The 20,617-nt window shown below is 35.4% G+C and overlaps 1 protein-coding gene across 1 annotated transcript in view; it reads left to right on the top strand.

Moving 5' to 3' along the window:
- Nucleotides 1–18,503, top strand: part of mts (protein phosphatase 2 catalytic subunit mts) — a 33,022-nt gene extending 14,519 nt beyond the window's left edge. The window contains exons 3-8 of the mRNA XM_068761895.1: nucleotides 2,501–2,710; nucleotides 10,901–11,205; nucleotides 14,614–14,799; nucleotides 15,617–15,670; nucleotides 15,883–15,984; nucleotides 16,400–18,503. Of these exons, the coding sequence (XP_068617996.1) occupies nucleotides 2,501–2,710; nucleotides 10,901–11,205; nucleotides 14,614–14,799; nucleotides 15,617–15,670; nucleotides 15,883–15,955 (828 nt within the window). The 3' untranslated portion in view covers nucleotides 15,956–15,984; nucleotides 16,400–18,503. The remainder of the gene's footprint in view (nucleotides 1–2,500; nucleotides 2,711–10,900; nucleotides 11,206–14,613; nucleotides 14,800–15,616; nucleotides 15,671–15,882; nucleotides 15,985–16,399) is intronic.
- Nucleotides 18,504–20,617: the final 2,114 nt, after the last annotated feature.

Genomic DNA, 20,617 nt, shown 5'->3' with positions numbered 1-20,617 from the left:
AATTAAAAGATACCGTTCAATTATATTCAGTGTTGCCATTAACTCGATTTTTCGAAAAAAAGTGACATATGTCACTTTCAAAATAAACTGCTCATTTGTCGGCGGCCGGTCTCAACGAGCTGCGCCGGTCATAACATCTAGATCAAATATTCCTTACGGTGTACCATATGGCTTCTAATAACTTTTGCATCCGCTATCAAAAATATAAAATGTTTAATTTACGAATCTGAAGTATAGCACTCGTTCACTAAACTCTGTTCTTTCCATTGAAATTACATTTCAAATTTAACACGCAGGATAGTCTCGATAAGTGGAATTTAAGCACTCAAATATTATTACGTAATTTATTAATAAAGAAAAGAATCCTTTACGTGCATAAATTTTTCATTACCGTACAAATTTAAAAAAATCAAGTACTATAAAATTCTGAATTATGTAAGTTATTATTGACAATACAATGTGGCTAAATAAATCGATATTGTCGTATTAAGAGCCCAATGACCGACACGTGTTAGAGGCATACACTTTTGTAGTAGAATTTTTTTTAATTATGAAAATCGATTGTCATCATAATTTCAGCCACAGGACTTGTACTGCTGAACATTAATTTGCCTTTTTAATTTACTGTAAAACCAGTTAGAAGCAGCCTGGACCCAGTGTTATCCTACAAACTTTACCAGGATGTCTATACACCTTGTGGATGTTCGACGTTGCACATGCCTCTCCGTCGTCGTCACTCCAGAACCAACGACTATCGGTTCAGAAGATCCCATCGGGCATCTGTTGTGTGCGCTATGTCGTCTGCCCATTATCACCTTCGTTTACTTTCATTAGTATAAGGATCTTCTCATTTCTGATTCAATCTCATGTCCTGTTGGGATATTGAATATTAAATATTTATAACGATTGTTGGAGTTGGACTATTTAATTATAGAATAGTTAGGTTTGTCTATCTAGAGAGTCTTAGCGGGTGTGAGTTCTATTACTTAGTATAGGTAAAAAAAAAATAATTACTAAATGTAATGTACTTGAATAATACCAAAACAGTTCCAAATGTATTCAAATAAGCTAAACTAGGTCGTATGTAATCAGTCGTGTAGATAGCAACGTATGATCTTACGTCTTAGCGAACATGAATCTATGTGATGATTAGGCTATTTTCTGTGCATTTAAAATTCAACTCGCAGGTATGCAAATGCTTGCAAAACTTGGTAAACTAAACTTAACCTCGGGTCTAATGTTTCAGAGTTAGAATGTTGTATCACACACGCTGTGTACTTTATACATATGGAAAAATTAATAATCTAATTGAAAATGAATGACTGATAATTTTATTTTTAATGCGAAGAACTAAAAAATCGACATAATAGCTATTAACTATAACATCTATTAAATATGTGGAAATACATCTTTAGCCCTTTTCTCGATAATGTATCTGTAGAGATACATCAGAATTAAAAAATAACAGTGGCATCAATTTTGAATGCAAAGTTATCATTTGTATGTGAATGTTTAGGTAATTTCTTAATTTTCGTACGCTTGTTCAGTTTTTTCTGTTGGCATCCTTGGGTCTTAAAAGTCAAGTTGTATGAATATTAATGTAATATTAAAAAAAAACTGCCAAGTTAAGGGTTAAAATTCTTTTAAAATTGTTGGCGCCCAATACGGTTCCTCATTCAATTGCTTGCAAAAGTGCGGGATGAAAGAACGCTTAAACAAGTCCTGCGAATATAGTAAAAGTATATATTTGTGGAATTAATTTATCTCGCTGCTGGTAAATTGCGTACATGTTCTAAAAATTGCACCAGCAACATATTCACCTTGCATAACAATTATATAATAAAATAACTGACTGTAGTTTACTAACAAGCATTCATTATTTTCATAACTATTGCAATATTAGCATTAAATATTTCTTCTGTAAGCCAGTTACGGAAAGCGTGCTTCTTGTTGTTAATAATTTGTATTATATGTTGAAGTATATTCCAAGATGTGTTGTTAGCAAAACAGTAAGACTTAAATCTTTTTATTAAAGATTTATGTTTTAATTCAAATTCTTTATAAACAAGAGAATTAACGAAACGGTAAAATAAATTTCTCTTTAATATATGAACACTCGTTTTTGCTACTATCTCTTACATTTTAGTGGTTTTGTATTTAAAAAAAAATCGTAGAATTAAAAAGCAGGTAAGTATTAATTAACAAAATGCTATCACAATTTTCACCAAATTTTAAAGAATTAACAAGAGAAGTAGTGTTAAGTGTATATTTTCATTCATTTTATTTCATATTTATTGTATTTTGATTTCTATGTTTCCATCAACATAATTTCTGTATTATGAATTGCATTTTTGCATGTCTTAAAATATCCTTTCAATTGCATATAACAAAAGAGGTCCTGTCTAGGTGTGGCGACACCCGGTGTTAGACTCTATGATTGTATCTTAATTTTATCTTTGTTACATTACTAGACCTAACTAAATAATTCGATTTTCTGCAGGCAAAAGAGATCCTCACGAAGGAGTCAAACGTGCAAGAGGTGAAATGCCCAGTGACGGTATGCGGCGACGTGCACGGCCAGTTCCACGACCTGATGGAGCTGTTCCGTATCGGCGGTCGCTCCCCCGACACCAACTACCTGTTCATGGGCGACTATGTGGACCGCGGCTACTACAGCGTGGAAACTGTCACATTGCTCGTCGCGCTTAAGGTAAACATTTACTTGTTTATTTAATACCTTTTTAATCGATCTACACATGTTACGAGTTTGATTGTTGGTAAAACGCTCTACCCTGGTAATAACTCCTAACATATGTCCAATTTGCACAGAATTTTACTCATTTATTTCTATATGGCAACACTTTTCGGTATTTCGTATTTTATGTGATACTGTTTATGCGGTTCTAAGATGATGCTAAGCAATAACCATTTTCATTTATATGTCGCGTCTTCTTTGATCCTTGTTATACTGTGTGGTGTGAAATTAAGCTCACGGAAACAGAGGTTTGTGAACTAAAAATATTACTCTGGCGGATCGTATTCGTATTACAATGATGATATTTGCACGAAAAGGGACCATACCCGTGTAGGTGTGTAGTGTTGCGACTAAAGCGTAAAGTAAGTTAGTGAAGCGAGGACTACTAAGCGGTCGGGAGTGACATGGCACTCTCCTGACCGCCCTCGAACGCGTGTGAGGCGGACGCTGCCGCCGGTGTCGTACGTACGAGTGTGATGTGTGGTGCATAGTGCCTGACGGGGGCGCAATATTATTATATTTATTGTAGCGTAGAAACGAAAAGGGGAATTTATAAAAATTCCGCTTTAAGAGCAGCGAGGAGCTCCGATATTCTTGTTATTCCCCTAGCAGAGGGATCTTTATATAAGATACCCGTGTCAAACTGTAGCTCGAAGAAATCAAATATTAACACTATCTATCAGCATCTTCCGAAGTAACAGCGATTCGACATTTATGTTTTAAGAAACTAACTTTCTTTAATTAAGTGCATTGATTATACAAAATGCCAGCTGATTTTTGGGCTAAGCCACTACTACTTAAAAGTTTACGAACTTCTCTCAAGGATTGTTTTTGATCTGGCCGAATCATATCATATAAACGCTGTGACTATTTCCTCGCGTTTAGCCATTAAATTTCACATAATAGCTTAGACCTGGAATGTTCTAGAGATACATTAATCAAGTTTCAGTCTACAGCAAATTTTAAGTTCAAAGACATTTCCAAGGAAATTCTTAAAATCAGCTTCTTATTCAGTATGAGACTTTTGGTGTGTACGAAATAATACAATATTTTAAATAAATAAAGCTTCGGTTAGCCACCCACTGCCGAAGCCTTATTTGTCTGGGAAAATTAAATAGAATCACATTTTCAATATGACTCTGACGTTGTATTGAATAGGAAACTATTCGATAGCAAAATATGGATATTTTAATATGTACTCGTAAAGAAATATTATAAACAAGATTTTATTTTTGTACCACGTCATTTATTCGCTGCATTTTATGCTTGACAATTAAGGCTTTTAAGCCAAAGGCAAGCATGGTGCGAAATGAAAAGTCAGCGCTGGTATGGTATTGAAACGTCAAGATCGAAAAGCTTCTTGATGTATGGCTGTTCTAAGCTAATTTCCTAACATTATTAGCATTGACACTAACTAATAGGCTACCGTCTCCGGGGCATACTTCAAGTAAAACATATGAAGTGTTCTACACAACAGTCGGGCTTTAGTCACGAAAGATTTTTAGTACGTATTTTTCATTGTACTTTCAGACAGTATAGAAAAAATTAAGTAACTTTATTTATTTCTTACGTATACATCATGATTGTTTTTTAATTGATAAACTACGAAATAATTAATGAATCAGACGTAATAAACACAAATGATCAGTATTATTACAAAGATAATACGTATCATACGTAGTTATAATAGTTGATGATAAAAAAATTGGATTTTTATCTCCAAATATAATTTCGATAAAATATTCATTTTATCTTGGAATATCAAAGAGTAATAAGTAAATTACGATTTTACTTACAAACAATGCGTCATAATGAGCGGAGGCTCGGATTTGAGTTTTCATAGAACCGCTTCAATACGAGTAACACCCGACAAAGTAACAGTATATGTGAAATATTCCAAATAAAGTTTTCACGTATGATTGTAAATTTACTTTGTTTAATCCATGCGAGTGGGTTCGTTGTAGTCTCTCTACCAAGCGGTGGAGGATTGAGACTTGCGATCGTCTTTTTTAGCTTGATTCCCGGGATATAATCTTAAGTAATTTTTTCTTATGGAATTGCCACTGCTCTAAAACGGATGGGCAGCAAGGTCCTCTGTGTACCATAATACCTCGCTGCGACCGCTAACCTGTGCGGGGATTTTGGTATATCTCCTCTCAGATATCCTTGGGGGGGCCTATACCTTACAGTGAATGTTTATGGGCTGAAACCACGACTCCATGCAAACGCTAATAAGTAGATGCTACTTCATGTATAAAACACAAATAACGTAGAAGTTTGTGATTTATCTACTAGTTGGAATCAGGATTCGTAGAAGAACTAGAATAACAGACATAGGTAAACGGATTCCCAAGTTGATCAGTCAGTGGATAGGTCACATAGAACGTGCCAAAGGGAAGGCCGGTAGGTCGTTAAAGTTTTGGCCCACATGTTAGAAAGACGATGGATCGAGGTGTCTTCAACAGTTTCGATATATATAGGAAGATTTCCAGCAGTGCGCGTTCTACGCCAGAAATTATAATGAACTTCATATATAATTAAAATATATTTGTTAGCTGTCAAATTGGCACATCGATGGGTCTTTGAGAAGGCTGTCCATTGCTTCCTTTTTGGAGCTTCACTGCGAGATTGAATGAGGAATGAGGAGAACCAAATTCACTAACGTAGCTTTAAAAATGCTGTTATGGAATGGTAATGGATTGGGCGCTATTGGATACGAGTCGATAGATAGACATAGCGTGGGTCAAGTCAACCCCCTCTCAACCACTCATAATAACAGATGGAAAGACGATATAGTCAAGGTTTTTTAAGCTTTATAATAGCATTATGTAATGGTGCTCCCCTGCCATAAACGGGGCCTTCGGAGTCGCGGGAGTTTAGGGTGGGGGCCCTAAACTCCCACTAGCAATAATAATGTAAAAATAAATATGTAAAATAAAAATAAAAAATGGAATTTGTAATAAGAAAAGAGGAAAGAATGAAAGTTGAATAAAGCAAAAGAGAAAGGTAGAAGAACTGTAGCATGAAGGAGAGATAATAGACTGAAAGAGAATGTGAAGAACGAAAGAAAAGAGAATGAAAATAAAAAATGAATGTGAAAAATTAAACTAACCCTGTCCCACCATAAATAGGGGTACGAGAGACCCCGCATACCCCTGTCCTCCCCCCAGAGGCGGGGCATCTTGAACACCGGAAGTTCCCCCCCCCCCCAAAGGTTATATAAGGCCGTTGGATGCGACTTGTGCAAGGCCGGTCATTGTCTATGCTGTGCAGTGGACGTCTAGCGGCTAACATGGTGATGTCAACTCGGAAATCTGTAATAGTAAACATGGTTGAAGAGTTTGTAATGAAACAAAGGTGTAATGATAAACGACAGCGGGTTTACGTGCGCGTAGTCCCGTCGCTACCTTATCAGCACTGTCTCCAATAGTTTGGTCACTGTTTACATTGAGCTGTAGGCAAATTTACTTGCACGAAATATCATCACAGTCGGATCTTCATACAGTATTTTAAATGTTATAATTTGAGATTTGATATTCGGATATATGTTTGCCTTAAGTTGTTCATTCATAGAAATTTTGGAGATGGTTTCAATGATGGACAAAGAAACTACCAGACCAGAATCGCTGTACGTACTCTTTCGTCTTAACCTTTGGTAGTGCGTATCTTGACATCTAATTATATAATAAAAATTCTAACTGTGACCTATGGCAATAAGCACTGGAAAGTTTCGTTTTTACATTTTTGTGCATCGGCCTATGGTAAATACTAAACTGAAAGCGATAAACATCCGATCTAGCAAAACTGATCCATTTGCACTGTAAAATTAAGTGTCAGTCAACTTCTTATACTTCTTTATAAAGTAAAGGAGTTTCCATTATATTTTGATAAATTCGTGCTTCGACATTTTAGTTCGATATCTAGAGCTGCACACCGAGTATAACAATTTGCGATTCAAATTGACTTATCGTGGTTGCGACTGTATAAGTAATGTTTCCATCGCCTCTTTGTTTTATATTTATTTTGTGCCTAAAAAATGTTGTCATTTTTATTTTCTCTATACATGTCGCGGTTTAATAATGCGATCCATATTTTACTGAAACCTTCATCCGGCATTTTTATTATTCAAAAATACAGCAAAAAGAGTAATATACGTAAATCCTAATAACCTACGACTGTTAGTCTCCCATTCAAATATATTTTTGTATAAGCGACTGACACCTGTAAGTAATTATACAAAGCATAGCGTAGTTAACCTAAGAGCAAATTATAAATATTCACTTACAGTAGGAGACAAGTATTCCTAATGCCTATAACAAACTTTCCTTTCAAAATAATAAACAACTCACCGTATGAACGGTGGTCGAAAATGGGTTAATGTACATATATACACTATTAAGATTATTGCCAGCTCTCCCGATGTAAACACATTGGGCATATATTTGTTAATGTCAGCCAATAGAGGCTCATTCTGAGGTACAGGCCTATGCCCAAAGACCGATACGATGATCGGTGTTGCGTTGTCCGCTTCCAGCGACTTCGAAGTTGACTATGTCGTCGGTCCACCGGGTGGAGGACTTATCCAAGGGCGTCTACCGGTTTGTGGTCGCCACTCAAGAACCTTTCGGATACAACAGTAGATCGGAACAGACCTTAGTATTTCTGCAGATCACTTTTGTTTCGATCTCATGTATGTCTCTATTGTTCTCTGGGCGACTGAGTCTTATAGAGTGCCTATATTACTTTGAATATTTTCCTAAAACTGTTTGTATATCCTTGAAAAGAAATTCGTTTGCAGATGTTGACGACATTAAAATAATCCGCTGTATTTATTTATAAAGAGCTATTTATTTTAGCAATATAGGCAATTTAAACTAAATTAGGCATGAACCTACTTTCAACTAAATTTGTAACGGATTTTTAAATGGCTAAAATTGGACGCAGCGCTATTGTTCTGGCGCCTTACGCTAACCGAGGTTAACATTAGACGTGCTCGTTACGTTTTCATTATTCCAATGCTGTTTCTCCCAATGGTTTGAGAATAAAACTTCTATTTGCTTCTTTCATTTTACTAACTTGTGATTTCCCAATTTTATAATACCCGATATAAATCATTTTTTTTTTATTAATAAAACTTTAAGTAGGCTGGAACAATATATTCCAAAAAATACAATAGCATTGAATATAGTTATATTCAATGGTATTTTATTTTTTTTAAATATTTTTCTCTTTGGTGATTATGACTAAAACTTATGTTTATTCATTATAAAAAAAATTCCACCAGCCATTACATGGCTGTCGTGTTTAAATTTTTTGCGGTGAGATTTAATTTACTCGAACTTTGGAAGTATTAAATACATTTTTTACAGAAATTATTTTAATATACAATTAAAACTTTAGATAAAATTTTAAACTACATTTTATTTTCATAACAAGAATTGAGATAAAACTTAATGTATAACAAAAGACTAAAACTAAGTACAGTCGATTTTGTAGAGTGAATTAGGTTGAGGTAATATTTTACTGGTCTGTAGCGTTAGATAATACTGAAAGAAGGATAATTTTAACGGCCACTATATAAAGTTACTTGATGTTTTTCAAGAAAAGAAAACAGTTAAGCATTCATGCACACGTGATTCAAGATTGTTAGGCAAATAGATTTGTTTAAGTTGCATACGTACATACCGTTTTCAAGTGATAATTTAATTTGAAAGATTTATTTTAACACAGCGGTGATTATTAGTGTGTGGGTAAACAGTTGTCATTTATGATAACATCCGCACAGCAACAGTTCCTGGGGCGTTTTCACAATCTTTTCTACTTAGTTAACTGTACGTTCTCGACTGTTTTTGAAAAACCGCCTCTAATACAAGAAACATATGCTAAACCCTCATTTAATGTCATTTTATACCGTAACAACAAGAGAAACTGAGATACATGGAAGCGAAAGTCTTCCATTCCCAGAAAGCCTTTGTTGAAGGACAAGCTGTTGCAGGAATCGGATTGTCTAATGATAAATAAATGTGTAAAACGCATAGGTATAAAATAGTGTAACATAAAACATTATAGCAGATATTGTAGAATAATTTAGACTCTTAAAAAATTATGAGACGAGCAATTTAGCTAAAATATCAAATACCACGTTGATTGACTAATTAAATAATCTCTATTCTATAAACTTCGCATTCTTAAAATATCGTAGCCTTGTATTTCAATTATGTGGATATATTATAGACACATAGGGTATATTCTAGCTTTATAATATAACTTTTAGCAATTACTTCATCTTATAAATTAGATATTTAATAAAAGGTTAACATTTATTTTTCCATAAATGTACATTCACAAACAAATAAAGAACTTATAAGTATAAATAATGTAATATAAATATAACAAGTAATAAAACAAAGTGGGATATTGCACTTTTTATTGTTCAATTTAGTAAAGTGTAATGTGTAATAAATGTTGAAAGACATTACAAAGTCGATAACATTAAGCTGCAATTACGAGCAGCTCCCGGCACAATCGCGCTAGATGAAGCCAATGCACCCTGCAATGTGACATTGCGGCTATGTTACAATGTTGTACAATGAAGGTGAGTAACTGGAAGCGGAGACTCGGATTATCGATGTCAGTTACTAGTTTCATTGAGATATTGGCCCAAAATAGATATTTCTTAAAGATTTTAACCGTAGACGTAAAGATTCATCACATATTAAGCAAGAATGAGTAGTTAAACAGACAAAAATTTTGAGTCATGGCTTTCATTCGGCTCAGCCCATTTACCTTAGATCAGAGTTTTCCAACGTGGTCCCCTCGCTCCATACGGGTGTGGGTAATTTGATTGTTAACGGGGGGCATCGTTCGAAAATGGAATCAACACTAGTTTATCCCCATCGCTTTAATATTGAAATGATGTATGCATGGACGAAAAAAGGTTGGGAAACACTGCCTCAGATCATAGTTAATTAATAAACCGTATGTTCACATGGACCCACTGTACCTTTAGAAAATAAGGATGCATTTTCTGTTAATTTTAAATATGAATATTTCACCCATTGGTCTATACACTATAAGCCGAAATTTCCACAAAAATTGAGTAAAACAGTTTTGGTTTTAGCAACGTAATATGATTAGTAATTGTTACTGTATGAGCTAGATTGGACACTGGGCCTTAGGGTTCTGGAGTAGATACTGCGGACAGGCAAGCGCAGTGGACTTTGTAACTTTAATGATAAATGCAGGGCGTTCCCAACCGATCGTATAAGTGACAAAGCTAATAGGGATTTTCACCTATTCATACTTGTGACAAGGCGGTGCTGCGTAGGTAGGCTGGTATGTGGTGCAAATTCTTTCCAGCAGTTGCTCAATATATTTGTTTTGAAAATAAATACTTAGTCATCTAAATGTCGGTTTAAAAACGAATCCCTGTTTGTTAATCCAAATGCTATTTTCATCCTAACAGTTTCTAATGGTTGTAAGGTTTTACTCACACTTAGCGTTTTTAAGATTATTAAAGAACTCGTTAAACTGTGACTCGAACTTTGTGTTGCATTAACTGCAATTTATACATGAAACCTTGTGTCGAATGATCTTTTGATCTACGAGAACATTAACTATGTACATGAAGTTGTCATTTGAAGTTTAGGGTTATTAGAGTTATGTTTAAGTGAATAAGTAATTAGGATATAATGGTTTTGTTCATGTAATCGAATTAGGTAAATGATAATTTGGATCAATATTTAGATTTAATGTGTTAAAGTTGACTGAAAGCTTTTGCAATAGTAAGCAAGGTTTTAATCGGATTTTATGCCGAATCAAAAATATGATCTTACTTGAGTTCTAAACTACAAAACCTCGAAATATGGTGAGCTCCATACTTCATAGCTATGCATACCAAGAACAGTAATTAACAAGTTTGCAGGTACCTCTGAATGGCTATGACGTATGATGTCGCAATATTTCAGACCCACCCGTGACCTTGGGTACTGCGAAGCACTCTAAACGAGGAGCATACATATAGAAATAATCCCTTAATTGTCTTACAATTGTTTGACTTACTTGAAGTTAAGTTTAACAATCCATTTTGATATTACTTAACCAAAAAATTTGTTTTGATATTATATACATGCATTTTGTTTTCAGGTCAGATATCGCGAGAGAATAACGATCCTCCGTGGTAATCACGAATCCCGTCAGATCACCCAAGTGTACGGTTTCTACGACGAGTGTCTCCGCAAATACGGCAACGCGTCCGTTTGGAAACACTTCACGGACCTATTCGACTTTCTCCCGTTGACCGCGCTCGTGGACGGCCAGATATTCTGCCTCCACGGAGGACTGAGCCCGTCTATCGACACCCTTGACCACATCAGAGCACTCGACCGCGTGCAGGAAGTGCCCCACGAGGGACCCATGTGCGATCTCTTGTGGAGCGACCCCGATGATAGGTGAGTTTAACAGTTCTGGATCTTCAGACATTTAACTATTAATTACGTTTTTGAATAATTATAACTTACCCGCGGGCCTGATTACATGAAATCAATAATTTGACAATCTATTACTACTGCTCAGGAAGCATAGGACATTATGGAAAGAGCATGTCATCGATTTCGTCAATAAATATCATGACGGACGCGACCCACTGCAATGAAGATACGACAGGAAAGTAAATAGTTACACAGAATGTAAAAGTTAAGGCTTCAAAATATAGCTCATTAATCAGTAAAAAGCTTTGAAGTTTTTACACCTATTTCCAGTTATTCTTGTATAAATTAATACAAGTACTCGGAAATATGTAACTTTAATTTACTTTTGATGCGTGAATAGACACTTACATAGTCTTGAACATTGTTTTTTACTATATTATTATTTCTTCTTTTTATTTTTGAAACCAATGATTTTTGTATGAGGCGTATGGTTAATTGACAGCACAGGAGCTATTACTTTCTAACTATTCTATTGTAAGTTAGTTACTCATATTTTAACGTTTATGGACTAAGTTTTAGTCTAACTACATTGTACAATACAAATATTATACAACAATACATTCATTGAGTTTTCGCCCGCTTACGCGTATTTTTAAGGCGCTTCTCACACATATTTTTGGCAATTGAAGATAAGAATTAAAGTCCGTCCTAATTTTTTTTATTTGTTTTGTGAGATTTTTGCCTACGCCCATGTCATGTATAATTAAAGGCAAGCTTTTTAAGGTTGTTAACAAACGATTCAATATTTATTATTTCTAATCTATGCTGTTAAGTAACACACATAAATTTCGGATAAGTGAAAGGTATAATGCGGAAAGCGATAAAGATTAAAACGTGGACTTCGTCCGACAATAAAATAGTTACAATCGAGATAGAAATAGTTTATTAAATGTTGAATGCTCCGCTTTGTTGAATAAAATTATTGTATCTTCCATCTTAAATGTTATAAACTATAGAATTGTGAAATTATTTTCTTTTGTCTTTGTACGTAGAGAGAGTGTAGAGCAGGAGTGGAAAACTCGCGGCCCGCTGGTCGCATGTTGCTCGAGATGAGCGCTTTTGCGGCCCCAGTCAATATACCCAAATATAAAATATAGTAAGAATTTAATTGGCCCAAGTTAGCTCTTGAGTTCGTCACCCCTGCGGTAGAGAGATCTCTATATACGAATTCACAGCAAAATTTACAAGCGTTACTACTTCCTTTTATAACTTTTAGCTTGTAATAATAGTCTATTATTATTAACTTTTTTATATATCAGTAACGAAAGTATAAAATCTTGTCTGAAATTGTAAATAGATTGTTCGTGTCTTATTTTATTTATAATGTTTTCTCTTCTGATATTTACTCATTTCCACTACCTTCCTTAATTTGTCTCTTCTCTGTCCAAATGGTTAAGTGGTAGAAAATATCTCTGGCTTATATAAATACTTTGTATAAGAAGTGCTTAAAAAACAAACAAAGCTGTGTCCATATTTTCTTCGCTGTAATGATTATAGATAAAATTGTATTTAAGATATTTATATTTTATATGTGACACGCACACTCCTGATGCACTAGCAGGTGTAGTTTGTACACTCGACTATTTACTTTTTCTTTTCGGCACAAAAGTGCTTTCCTTAATAAGCCAACGCTTTATTTCTAGGGAGACTGTATTCTAATGTCCCATCATAGTGCTTTATAATAGAAAGAAATTACCTTTGTGTTCTGCTACCTTCCTAAAAGGTCCTTAACCGTCGACACAACAATGTTAATGTTACATGAGTTGTTTTTTAATTCTCAATGGAGTCCTAGCACGTTAAATTAATTAAAACGCTTACTAATATTACTAATTTTACTTACTAACATCAGCACGGTGTAACGGTTACCAAACTATTTGTCATTAATATTATCAATAACAATCATTCCATTGATGACCGTTTTAATGATATTCAAGGTAGTCGTTTGACGCAATGAGGTTATCTAATTAATTTAAACAATAAAAAATATTGGCGGCGCTCCTACACGGAAACGTCTTGGCCTCGATATGTTTTCATTAAAAACAAAAAAAGTACATAATTAGTTTAAAGTAGTTGTGAGTGTTGTAAGGGTAACATTAGCGGACCCTTGAGTCGAACCTCCGCTCTGTTTCGAGTCCTTGACACGATTCCGGTCTTTCGCCCCCGTTAGTTGCGACTGCATTTGTCCCTATATGCCAGTATAAAGGCTATACTACAAAAATAGTTCTATGTTTTAGAAAAGAAAGGTTCCCAATTTGTTTGAATAAAATTACAAATAGTTTTTTACCTTGTACAATTTGTACTTAGAAAAAATTGAGTATTAAAACCTTGAAGTTAGTACGTTTCTTTTGCTTATATATAGACCGACACTCACTTTTACTTTAATTAACAGTTTTTTTAGCCTTAAGTTGTCGTAAAAATAAAAATTGTTGTAGGTGTCATCTGGGTGAAATAATTTTACTTACGTACCTAACATTCAGGTTTTAAAATATTTCATCTCTGGTATGCATATTGTGAATGATGGAGACCGTAGATATAATTATTGTAACGAAGTACATTTTTTCTTTTTCTTCATTGTTTCTTGTAAAAAAATGAGTTTTGTGGTAGACATTAAACTGGGAATTTTCTAAAATACTTATCCACTCTTTTCACACTAGATGCAATGGCTGACTTATTGCCTTATAGGCGTTCTCTACCAGGTGTGTAAATGAGATAGATAAATAATGCAAAACAAATAGAATATACTGTACATACTTATTATCTTATTGCTGAGAAACACATATGTAAATAAAAGGATCTAATATACAAATAAATTACTCATACTTATATATAATTACATGAGAGGAGTTACGTCGATTCTTCCGCAGATAAGTCTCGAGCCTTATTTTGAAATAAATATCGGTTATAACATAAACATTGGGAACACATAGCTATATCCTTCACAATCCTTTAGCACGTTGGACGCTATGTAAAATAGCGAGTATTTCCGTATACGCGGCTCACGGGTAAACAGGTTCATCTGAAATATTTCTCGCAAGCCACATATTTCAAATATCAAACAAAACACACACAGAAAAGCCGCGTGGGATTCAGTTTCTCAACTGGACGGCGTGATTTTCAAATTTCATACAAAATTTTAGGCTGTAGGCCTTTTGCTGTATGGCTAAAACTAGATACTAAGTCTCTAATTATTGTTTATGTATAAATAACCGTATTTTACTTACTTTAGACTGAAATAGCTCTTATTTAAGAAAAAATATTTGAGTTGTTTATTTTGTTTTTGCCCGAATGGTGTAGGTACACTCGTAAAAAGTGAGTATAAATTATCTTATTCAAGTCGTTTTATTACTTTTTTTTTGTCGGTGTGGTCAGAGGCGGATGGGGCATATCTCCGCGCGGCGCAGGCTACACGTTCGGACAGGACATCTCGGAGACGTTCAACCACAGCAACGGGCTGACGCTAGTGTCGCGCGCCCACCAGCTCGTCATGGAGGGCTACAACTGGTGCCACGACAGGAACGTTGTCACCATCTTCTCCGCTCCCAACTACTGCTACAGGTGACCTAATCTATTTTACATAAAACCATTATCATTTCATCCTTAGGGAACGTCCACTGCTTGACGTACGCCTCTCTCTTAGATTACCTTTAAAATAAGACCGATTTTGAGCTTCCTCCAGCATTTTCCGACAATGTTGCAAGGTATATCCACCTTATTTATGGACTTCTTACGCTGCGTGGTCACTATTCCAGGACAAGGCCCCAACGGCCATATGCTAGTTAGATTTTGTGTATAATAAATCAGGAACTATCTAGATAAAATATGCCTGGTGAGAGAACACTGGTTGATGCGATTAAAAACAAATATTTATTTTATTTTACGTACCTTTATTAAGTGTTCTTGAAAAGCATGAATTCAACTGTAAATCAGTGCCACTCGCTGACCTTTTGAATGAATTCCACATTTTTCATTTTAAGAAGAGCGTAAAAAGCGACCTCTAAGATCTTGTTAAGCAAAAAATGCTAAGGCAACCAAATGACGTTCACTCGGCAATATCAAATTTTGTTTTTATGTAGTTTTTTGCTTTGAATTTTCTTACACGTGTACATTATTGAATTAATAAAATTAACGATTTGTTTTTCGACTGTAAGTACTAAAATCCTTATTGACAATACTCACCGTGGTCAATTTTGCAGTATAATATCATAATCATCGTTTCGGCTTAGGGCGTCCACTGCTGGACATAGGCCTTCTCCATAAGTTCCCGATAGGACTGATTGGAAGCAGCCCGCATCACGCGTCGACTAGTAGAGAAAATCCTTATAGTAAATTTAATATATTTTGAGCAGTTTATAAATGTCATTGCTTGTTGTAGATGCGGTAACCAGGCGGCCATAATGGAATTGGATGATGCACTCAAGTATTCATTGTAAGTATAATTTAATTTGCCACCGAAATTTAATCTGTCCATCGGAATGATTATCAGCGCAAAGTGATGACAAAAAGAATAAATTGTTTACAATTGAGTTCTTTAAAGCAGACTTGTGTCTCATGCAATGGATATTGAAACTTATGACCAAGAACGGTGCTACATTTTTGTTGGTAGTTTGAGCTATGTGAGACTTATGTGTTTGTTTGCAGCCTGCAGTTCGACCCGGCCCCGCGGCGCGGCGAGCCGCACGTCACGCGGCGGACGCCCGACTATTTCATGTAGGCGCACGATAGCACACCCGCACCGCAAACGTAAGTACAGACACCCAAACTATTTACACAATGCTGTGCGGGGGCGCCACTATGATGCTATTCCAAACCATAGGGTAAGCGCCAATAGCGCCACGTTAGTCATGATATCAACCGACAGACACAAAAACGCATAGACCTCCTTTTGATCTGATGATGACTCATTCTTCTCTGTCCACATCTGTATAGAAAAACTCGTACATATCAATAGCGCTATGGGAATTTGAGTATCATATTAAAATAACGTTTTATTTTAAAATTTTATAATTTAAAATTTGTAAACACGTCCTGTCCTATAAGCAAGGTATCTTGAATATCTGATAGTTTCCCCCTTCCTCCAAAGAGAACATTGTGAGGTTGAAAGTAATGAACTGTTATACTCGTAATAATTTTAATAAATATGTGATATTGTTTACAGCGGCGGCGCAAACGCAGACGGGCGCGAGGGAGGGGCCGCGAGTGCGTGCGGGACGCGCTCCGCCGTTCGCTTCCCGCTCAGTCGTCCGCTCCGCTCGTCGCTTTCCCGCCCGCACCCACGCTGCCCGCGGCCCATCCGCCTTGCCGCCTGACCCGCCCGGCCCGCGTTCTGACCCTGCACATAAAAAGTGTAGCCTGACCCCGCGCAGAGACAAGCGTCGTCTGCCCCGCCCCGCCCCGCACGCCCACCACTTTAGACTTCTCACTCTGCCTTACTCGGCTGCATCCAAGACTTGGTCTCTCATTTATGAATATTAACCATTGAGATATTTGGAACCACTCTGCTTATACAACACGAACTCGAAGCACCTTTTTGATACTCTTTTCAATGAATCCTTTAATTTACCACAAAATCTTGAATTATTTTTATTTTCACTTTATACCTATTAAGTCTTTATATTAATGTTGTTTGAGTAATATTGGAACCACACTACTTCAACAACACAAACTAAAGTATTCAATTGAGTCTCTGAAAGAATGCATTTGATTCACCATATAACCTTAAGTCATGTAACAGAAATATTACTATTTTCACTTTATGCATATAGATCAACTAAGTCTTCATATGAACGAATGTTTCTTGAGCAGGGCCGATTCAGCCCGTTACTCAAGTTATTTAATGCAATTCAACTTCATTGCATCTTGTTCATGTCTACTTTGTTTCATCATTGCAACTTTTTGATAGCTAAATTGCGAATAAAAAATCGCCCTAAATGTTAGGGCTAAAACCCCCTCCTAAACTCCACAATTATAGGTCTGGAATATGGAAAAAATAATTTATCACATCTCCAATAAGATGTGATTAGTTTTGTTTTTATATGCTTTTGTTTCTGCACTTACATTGTTAAAAGTCTTATTACTATTCCCGTAAGAAACAATTTTTTACAAAACTATGACCTGATTATGCTTAGCGTTCATATTGAAGATAATTATATTTTAACGTCTTGCAACATTGCGGACTTATTGTTGACTAAAGCCAATAAATAAAAAATAAATTGTTACACTCAGGATTTTTTCTTAAGGTTTTTAATGTGCCGAAATGTCTATTAAATTGATACAGCTGTTTATTTCTGTAAGTTTATCTTGCAATTAGTAGTTCTAATTTCACGCGGTTGTGTGAGAAAAAAATATATAAAGTTGTATCAAGTAAAAAAAAATATCTGTTGCTATTTAGTATATTTGTGCACATTTATTCTGAATTATTAGAGATGTGCATATCGTTACTTTTCATTGTTGCTATAGTTAAAATAGTAGACAAATAAATGAAAGCACAGTAAGTTTTAGAAATGCTTGTGGTGGTGTGAGTGAGGTGAAGCGGTGGGCGGCGGCAGCGTGTGGTCGCTCGCAGGTCCTTGCCCATACAACCAACTCCCAGGTAATGCTGGTATGTTCATTACGCGTCCGAAGTGCGGCGGTCTTCACTATATTATGTATAACTTATGTATCAAAGACACTAAGACCTCATTAAACGGCGTACGTTTGCTGAAACGGTGGTTTTATTTCGTCCACGAGTCACCATTGGGACTCGCGGAATGGACATACCACCATCAATCCTTGGTGACTAGACCTTCGTGCGACCGTCACGTTAATTTTGTAATTTTGCGTGTAAGTCATTGATCGAAATTCAGTCCGTTTTATTTTTAATTTTATGTAATACATTCTCCCAGTTCGATATATGGAAATGATCCTGATTTATGCACATGGAATTATTTATAATTAATTTTTAATGGAGAGCACAAAGTACGCAGCGACGAGCCACCGTCGGCGCGTTACTTTGTATCGAACAATAGAGAGCATTTAATTTTGTGACAGAATGGTTCGAATGCATATGTTTTATGAGTAGCGCGTGACTTAGTCAGTGGAAAGTATTAGGGAATCAATATTTAATTTTTTATCGAAGCCGTGCCCCAGCCATTCTGCCATAAAATGTATAATTTAATCATAGCATTTCGAGATTCAATTTTTTTTTCTAAATTCTCCTTTTCTTGTGCCACAGTACCTGTATAACATGGAATAAAGTGTTTCACAAGAGTGGAGCTTTAATAGTTTTTTTTTTTTCTAATATATATTTCACTGTCAATAATTTTTTAGGCGATTATGTAAATACCTAAATGTCAAGGCATTAAATAGTTTATTGTTTTAAATAAATTCGGATTATTTACCCTAAATCTACTCGTGCGATGCCATACTTAATGAAGTATGTAGTTTAATGGTACAGCATTTTGTGTGAGAAAGCCTGCTATTCATCGGGGATTGCTATGAGACACCAGGTATCGTGTTAGTATAATTTACAGTCTTAGGTTTTATTCAGTTCGCCTTTCGATTTTTGCATATTGTTTCGCTAAAGACAAGGCGTACTTTCTTAACGCAACTGACAGAAGTTAGGGCACAATCAAAGGGGTTTCAGACAGTGGATAGTCTTTTGTCAGTGCCATGGTATAGTTTAAGACGGGCTCTGTAAACTAAACATTTCCAAATTTGCACTTCAATTGAATATGTATGAAAACGCGTGTGTAGTTTATACAAAGACTTTTCCCACCAAATAACATCTGAAGCCACACGTCTTATCGATCTAAGTATTAAATAAGTTGTAGGTAAATCATAAAAAACAAAAATTACTCAAAAAAAATGTAAAAGTTTGAGCTTCATTTGTGTGAAATACAAGTTGTAGTGAACGTGGAAATGTCGGTGTAAGAGGTGGTTTTTTTGTATTAAGCAATTATTTCACGCAGCTGAAGCTCCCGTTGTATATTAAGGCTTTCCTGGTTATTTGCATAGGTTATTCAACATTCAATGGAGTATCAGATATGAAGCAAGGATAAGATTTTTTTTTATTGAATGATTGTTGTGTGACATTTATGGAGAGAACTGCAAGCTGTTGATATTGCGACTATATTAATTTAATATATTGATATTGAATACATTGGAATAGCTATACAGTAATGGCAATAAAGTCAGGAGTAAACCGATTATTAATTGAAAATTTATTCTTACAACTCTGTAATATGCCCGTTGATAGGAATTAGATAATAAATAAAATTAATTATAAAAATATTTATCTTTCATTAAGGTTTCCTATAATATAACATACTGTAAATACTTTGCAGCAACATTTTAGTTATTATACTATGTATAATGATTGCAACAGACTGCAATGTTTTATGAGAAATTTTCACGAACTTACAAGAACGCCCCTTATTATAACACATTGCGAGTAAAATGTAATTAAATCTGAAAAAGTCCTGACCTTTGTTCGGAGAAAGAAACTTATCAAATTCAAGTTTCGAATACCAGCATGGTAATGACAGATTGTACTGCATGTTCATTTTGTATGATTTCCACCTACATACTTGTGTTCTATCGATAGTTCTATTAGGAGTCTTGATGTTTTTTTTTTAATTTTATTATACATCAGTGTGTAGAGCACTGGCTATTTTTTCATAGAGTTCAGGTGTTGCGGCAGCAAAATTTTAAAAAAAATCGTTGGTTTTTTCGATTGTTTCAAATTGAGTATTGAGAGCTTATTCAGTACCCTTAAAAATATACTAAAAATTTAGCTTGTTAAACGATTCCTGCTCAGAACGTCTACTGCATCACAGTCTCCTCTGTAAATATCCAACTGGACGATTCATCTCCCCACGACTTCGACAAGTTGTTACTCTTATGTCAAAACGTTTCGTCGAATTAACTGAATAAATGGATTATTGACATGATAAACAGTTCTTAAGTTAATGACCTAACCATAAGTCTTAACTGGGCCTCAGATTCGAGATAGCTGGTTAAAAGGCTGTATTTACCGCCAAAAAATATTACATAACCGTTACCGGTTTCTATAGATTGATGGCAGCATTGGAGCCAAGGTAACTCAAATGTTTGTCTGAAGTGGCAGAGGACGGGGCACATTGTTCAGGTAACCAATTGCTGTTTGGGCCGAAAGATTGTAGTTTCTCAAATGGATCGACGATATAGATAAAGTCGCGGTTTTTAGATGTCAGCGCAAGTCCGGTCCTGCCATTGTGGCGATCTTTGGGGAGACCTATACCTCGCAGGAGGCGATTATTCGCTGACATGATGATAATTGGACTTAGCCAATTGTACATGTCACAAAACAAAAAGTACAGTTGTTGTATATTCTAGGCGCACCGTTCTACTTACCACC

The sequence above is a fragment of the Battus philenor genome, unplaced genomic scaffold (genome assembly GCF_028537555.1).
Source record: "Battus philenor isolate CCGP_79_NKW_IND1 unplaced genomic scaffold, ilBatPhil1.0.hap1 SCAF_15, whole genome shotgun sequence".
NCBI classification, from domain to species: Eukaryota; Metazoa; Arthropoda; class Insecta; order Lepidoptera; family Papilionidae; genus Battus; species Battus philenor.
The sequence above is the reverse complement of the archived record's forward strand: the minus strand, read 5'-3'. Positions and strand labels throughout refer to the sequence as shown.